Consider the following 5,447-nt stretch of genomic DNA (forward strand, 5'->3'; position numbering starts at 1 on the left):
CACGAATACCACGAGGATTTTTTTAAAACTAACGTAAGCACGAATACCATCCACGTAACAATGCCAAGCCAGAAAGTGGATGTAATGAAAGGCCCTTTTTGTTAGGAAAGAATTCCGGTCTGAATAAAGCATAGAAAGTCAAGCTTTTCCAACAAGATCTACAGTCACCAGTCAATAAAAAGAAAAATGAATAAATACGCCATGAAACTGCCATTTCCTTCCAATTCGCAAATGGATTCGGAACTGCCTGGAGCTAGGAAACATATAAATGTTGTAAATATAAGAAGGAATTTCAAACTTATAAGCAGAAAACGCAACCTGTTTCTGGACATTATTCTGCATGAATGTATAACAACTTCAAGTCTTGCGAAGAATTTACGCAAGGCACCATAACTGAGAGGGTACAGCAAAGTTCGCAATCACTTTTCACTCCTCTCCTCCAATCAACAATTGAATAAGCATATGTCTCCCTGTAACAAATCGTTACAAGGCTGGATTTCGGTCTCATATTCTTAACTTATGTTAACCAGAGCTACTAAGAACCTGGCAAACAAAAAGTTCATGACAAATAGCAACAAAAGCCATCATGAAACTTGCGAAAAGCTCTCCAATACCTCTTCGATCTGCAAATTGGATACTGTGACATAACCGCCATTACAGACTGCTGCAACGAGACATAACTTGACAGCACAAGCCTAAAAATATTGCCACTGCATACACCATATGGACATTTTGAAACGGACCAAACTAAAAAACAAGGAATAAAAACAACTTTCTCCCCATAAATATGAAAGTGAACAAAAATAGGCTTATTTTCTGTTCTAAATCCTCTAGTGTCCAGAAACTGGTGCATGTTGTGGCAATATGCTAGTTCAATCCCAGAAATGAGTATGACTCATCACTGAATATGAAATTTGCAGTAATGTTATTTCGCTCTGTCAATGAATGAGGTGCAAAGATTGCAGAGATTATATTCCTAATGGCTGTCATTTCGGTTTGGTCCATGCTTCTTACAGTTCCTTTAACACTTTTCCCAGATCAGGAAACGATGATGCAAGAGAGATACTAATGTAAGAACTTGCACTGGAATGTATAATGTTGCTTTGATTTCCTGCATGTTCTCCAACAATGGAATGTCTAAACGATGGTTTCATTTAAATTTTCCTGCAATACAATGAATTTTGAAGTTCATCCTACAGTTGCATCATATAGTACCTTTCATTCTTCCGCTGCGATTCAACGCTTAATCTTTTATGAAACTAACTTTCTATCCCGAAAAAAAAAACCTTAGCAAATATGAACTATCAAAATATATGTTTCATTCCAATACTAAACCAGCTATAAATTCTAATAAGGAATTTAGTTTCAATAACAAATCCGCCTGTTGGTATGTAAAAAACTGTTTGTGAACAAACTCTCCTTCCTGCGTTGACTTTATATGTTTTATAGCCTCTTTCCGTTTTCGTAGATTTCCTTAAGTGTTAAGCTTCGCAACTAACTAAACTCCAATAATGTGGCCAGGTTTTAAATAAACAAGACTAGGAACCAGAACACCAACTAAGAAATATAAGGTAAACCCAGAAACACATAGCACTCCGGCTACATTAAATTCGACTCCCTTTACTCATTTTAAGTAAATTTAGGAAGCAGAAAGACCAACATCTTCTGAAATTCCTATGGAGGAATAAAACTGAGTTTCGGGACCACCTAATCCCATCTGAATGAAGATTTTCCGAAAAAAATGATTCCAAGCAATCTTGATGCTTGGGCCTGGTAATTAAATATGTAAACCTCATAGAAAATTGCTTCAAAGATTTTGAAGTGGTCGAATTCTTTAAAGGACTGGATTAGAATATATCACTGCCAGACTGCGTTGACAATAAATTCATTTCCCGCTTTATGAGCAAACATTTGAATACATTATGGTCATCTGGTAGTTCATTGAAATGTGAATAAAGAACAGCAGCATCAGAAAGGATGAAAGTACTTAACAGTGACATTAGAAAGACTCCAGCTGCAAAAAATGTATGCGTAACAAATACATCTAGTGTTCCAAAACCATTCCCACACAAAATTATCAGACCTGGGAGAGTGAAAGGAAGTATATCATAAATACTTATAATCACAAGGTTTATTTTCCAGACTGTACCAGTGTCGATTATCGAGTACAATTCGATATTATTTAGAAAATAAAGAAAATAGCGTAGTACAAACCTTTAAAAATTGTCCCATGAAAACAACGCGATATGCGCAAATACATGTATTTACATGTATCAAAGTAGTCAACACAGATTTAGAAGATCCTAACGAGGCAATAATTATCACCGCTCCAAATAACGAAAACAGTAATAACAGTAGTGGGTTCATACATGCAAATAATCGACTCACTAAAATGATCCAAAAGTAATTTGCGTTAGAAGAAAGTTCTGGAAGCAAAACTGCAAACGACTATTTATAAAGCAGTTATAAATATGGGACTTGTTAAATTTGAAAAAAAAAAAGTTGTAGTGGCATCCTACGAGGAACCTAGAAGCTGTAACACACAAAACATAAATGGGAAACAAAGAACTACTGGCATGCGTGTTGACAACCATACTCGGTATTGTAATGCTCCAGAAGTTGAAATACCGTGCAAAATATTACAACCGATATCACCAAAATAATATTACTACTGCAGTTACGGAACAATAAGCTCGTCGACTACTCCAGAAGGCTGTGACTGAAAAGTGAAATTTATAATCTCAAGTGAAATTTATAATCTCACACAAACAGCTTAGTACATATACATTGTTTGAAAACACAAATTCTTAAAACTGTACGATTTGCTATGCGCTTTAGCGTTAATGTCTCCGTGCTCCCTTAATGACAGCAGACATTTCGCATCTCCAAAAGATAAATTACCAGTGCGACGAACGAAAAAGCGACAAGTTTTCACTATTTTTCCCTCGATAATCGTCCTCTATTTCTTAACAAGTTTCAACAAGTTATTTCATTACTTTTTAGTTTGATAATAGTTCTCTACTGCTGTATATTTCTCAATAGCTTCCACTATTTCTGTCCAAAAAATAACCGTTACAAGAATTTAAATATATTCCATTTTCCGAATACACACACCAGTTGTAAGTATGCAGCATGTAAACCAAGTTTTTCATGGAAAAACACACCTCCACATAAACAACCTTTAAATCACTTCCCACATCACTTGATGCGTAACTTCCATCTGTCTTCAAATTCCGAAAAACAAATGATATCCTACAATTTTTTAAACCTTTATGCTGACTCTTCAGACTTGATGTAAGCGTTGGAGAGAATAACCTACAATAAAAATTAACCAAAAGTGAATAGGACTATCAGCAATGCACTATAGCGACCTCAACAAATGTTTCGATTTTCACACCCAACAATGAAAGTCATAAATCAGGAAAATAATTGCATGAAGCCGACTTACCGCCTAATCTGGTAAGGATTTCAGATCCCTTATTCACAAGTAACATCGTAATCTAACAGTATGATCTGTAATGAAAAGTAAATTTAGGTGGGATCACAAAAACCAGCAAAGAATGATAGAACAGACGTTAGGAATCATTAGAAACCCCAAAATATGAGTTCAGATTGAAAATACATGGGTAAGAATGCTCACCAAGATAAGTACGCGTTGTTTTGATTGGTAGAGCAAGTATTACCGCGTAATTATGTTTCTCAAAATATGCTTGAATACAGCCGGAGTTTCAACATTTACAGCAGCTAGTATGACACCAAATACAATGCCCACAGCCAAAAAACTTAGAACAAATAATCCAAATAAAAGAGTTACTGTTAGAGTTACAAATAAAATAGCGACATTAATTATAGTGATTGCTATGCAGAGAGTACCGAGAATTACCAAATAGAGGCGCTTATCATTGTCCAGCGAAGAAATGAATATCGCAGCTCCACTGTTACGTATCACCATTGAACACCGCCTCCTCAATGAAAAATGTTATAAAGGGCTGTTGAAAACACCAATTAGCAACCTAATGGGGATGAAATGAAGAAATAGCATGATACGATGTCTTTTTGAGTAATTCCATGACACTTACCTACCCTCACGGTCATCACTCCATTATCCAACAGCTTCACAAAATAAACTCAGAAAAAATTGATGCTGCCACAAAAACTAACACGACAATGCAACGTTCCCCTTCTATCTCTCGATCTACACCACAATTAACGTGTTCGTGATAAAAGTTGGCGAAGAGCCAGAAGTCACCGTCTCTGACTGCTATAAGGGTGAATAGAGGTACGGAGAGGGCTATTGATCGGGAAGTGTAATATATGACAAGTAACGAAGCGACGGGTAGTTGTCTGTTGAAGATTGCATCGCGACATTGTGTTTGTCAGCGTCCAGCCTCGGCGATCGATGTGTCCTGTCTGTGTCTGTGCATAATGTGTTATATATGCGTGTATGTGTGTATGTCTGTATGTGTATGTATGTATGCATGTGTGTATGTATACAAGTATGTATGCCTCTATGTATGTATGTATGTATGTATGTACGTATATATGTATGTATGTATGTATGTATGTATGTATGTACGTATATACGTATATATATATGTATGTATGTATGTATGTATGTATTATGTATGTATGTATGCATTTATGTATGTGTGTATAGCAGTGACGGTTCCCTCTTTATCATATCGAGCAACATTTTTTCGTTGGAGTCGTTGTTGGGGTATGTCGAAGTTACAAAATTGACTGGCTGCATGTGGGCACACTATTGACCTTCTCATTTCTCTTCTGGGATATCCAGAAAGGTATAACATTTGTTCAGTGAGTGATGTCTCGTTGCGAATAATCAAACAATCAGTAGGAAGGGGCAGATTACCCTTTGCTTTGCTGAGCAACTAAGGGCTTCATTTACTGGACAAATACAGCTTCATACGCAGGACACTCGATGACATTTTCACCGCAGATATTTCTTTTTGCAAATTCGCATTTTTAGTGCTTTGATCGTTCATCTCGAGATAATAGATTTTATAAATGTAGATGTGTTAATCGGGTAATTGGCTGGAAAAGCATGCATCACACATGGAAAAGACGATAAAGGATTTGTTGTCAATACAGCTTTGTTGCTTTTCACCTACAGGGGACGTTCTTATAAATCAACTTGAAAAAGAAAACGTTTATCAAGTGGAGCCTGCAGGTGAATAAAGATACTGTATACCATTTATATGTATCCTCGGGACCGGGAATACTATTTCATACATAATATAGATTTGGTGGCCGGCTACTGGGCTCTCTGATTTAACATCACGTAAATGTTGTCCATATGGAACTGTAAACCAAAGCTGATAAAATTCCATATCTGTCCGTCCAAGCTAAAGGCTTTATATATATATATATATATATATATATATATATACATATTATATACATATATGTATATGTATATTATATATATA

The 5,447-nt window shown here is 35.9% G+C and overlaps 4 protein-coding genes across 4 annotated transcripts in view; 1 reads left to right on the forward strand and 3 right to left on the reverse strand.

Annotated features, from left to right (window-relative positions):
- Nucleotides 1-1,805, reverse strand: part of LOAG_12258 (hypothetical protein) — a 3,926-nt gene extending 2,121 nt beyond the window's left edge. Inside the window, exons 1-4 of the mRNA XM_020448509.1 lie at nt 1,792-1,805; nt 1,083-1,164; nt 615-695; nt 319-470 (exon numbers count right to left, since the gene is read on the reverse strand). Of these exons, the coding sequence (XP_020301354.1) occupies nt 332-470; nt 615-695; nt 1,083-1,117 (255 nt within the window). The 5' untranslated portion in view covers nt 1,118-1,164; nt 1,792-1,805 and the 3' untranslated portion in view covers nt 319-331. The remainder of the gene's footprint in view (nt 1-318; nt 471-614; nt 696-1,082; nt 1,165-1,791) is intronic.
- A 172-nt stretch (nt 1,806-1,977) lies between these two features.
- LOAG_12259 (hypothetical protein) lies at nt 1,978-2,407 on the forward strand (the record flags this gene model as incomplete). The annotated part of the gene is made up of 2 exons (XM_003147773.1): nt 1,978-2,101; nt 2,187-2,407. The coding sequence occupies 2 exons, from the start codon at nt 1,978-1,980 to the stop codon at nt 2,405-2,407; spliced, it is 345 nt and encodes a 114-aa protein (XP_003147821.1).
- Nucleotides 2,408-2,677: 270 nt separating this feature from the next.
- On the reverse strand, nt 2,678-3,952 carry LOAG_12260 (hypothetical protein; the record flags this gene model as incomplete). The annotated part of the gene is made up of 3 exons (XM_003147774.1): nt 2,678-2,719; nt 3,165-3,252; nt 3,684-3,952. The coding sequence occupies 3 exons, from the start codon at nt 3,950-3,952 to the stop codon at nt 2,678-2,680; spliced, it is 399 nt and encodes a 132-aa protein (XP_003147822.1).
- A 293-nt stretch (nt 3,953-4,245) lies between these two features.
- Nucleotides 4,246-5,363, reverse strand: LOAG_12261 (hypothetical protein; the record flags this gene model as incomplete). The annotated part of the gene is made up of 2 exons (XM_003147775.1): nt 4,246-4,456; nt 5,203-5,363. Coding segments are annotated over 2 exons (372 nt in total), but the record flags the coding sequence as incomplete, so codon positions are not given.
- Between the last annotated feature and the right edge of the window lie 84 nt (nt 5,364-5,447).

The sequence above is a fragment of the Loa loa genome, assembly GCF_000183805.2.
Source record: "Loa loa unplaced genomic scaffold supercont3.311, whole genome shotgun sequence".
Lineage (NCBI taxonomy): Eukaryota > Metazoa > Nematoda > Chromadorea > Rhabditida > Onchocercidae > Loa > Loa loa.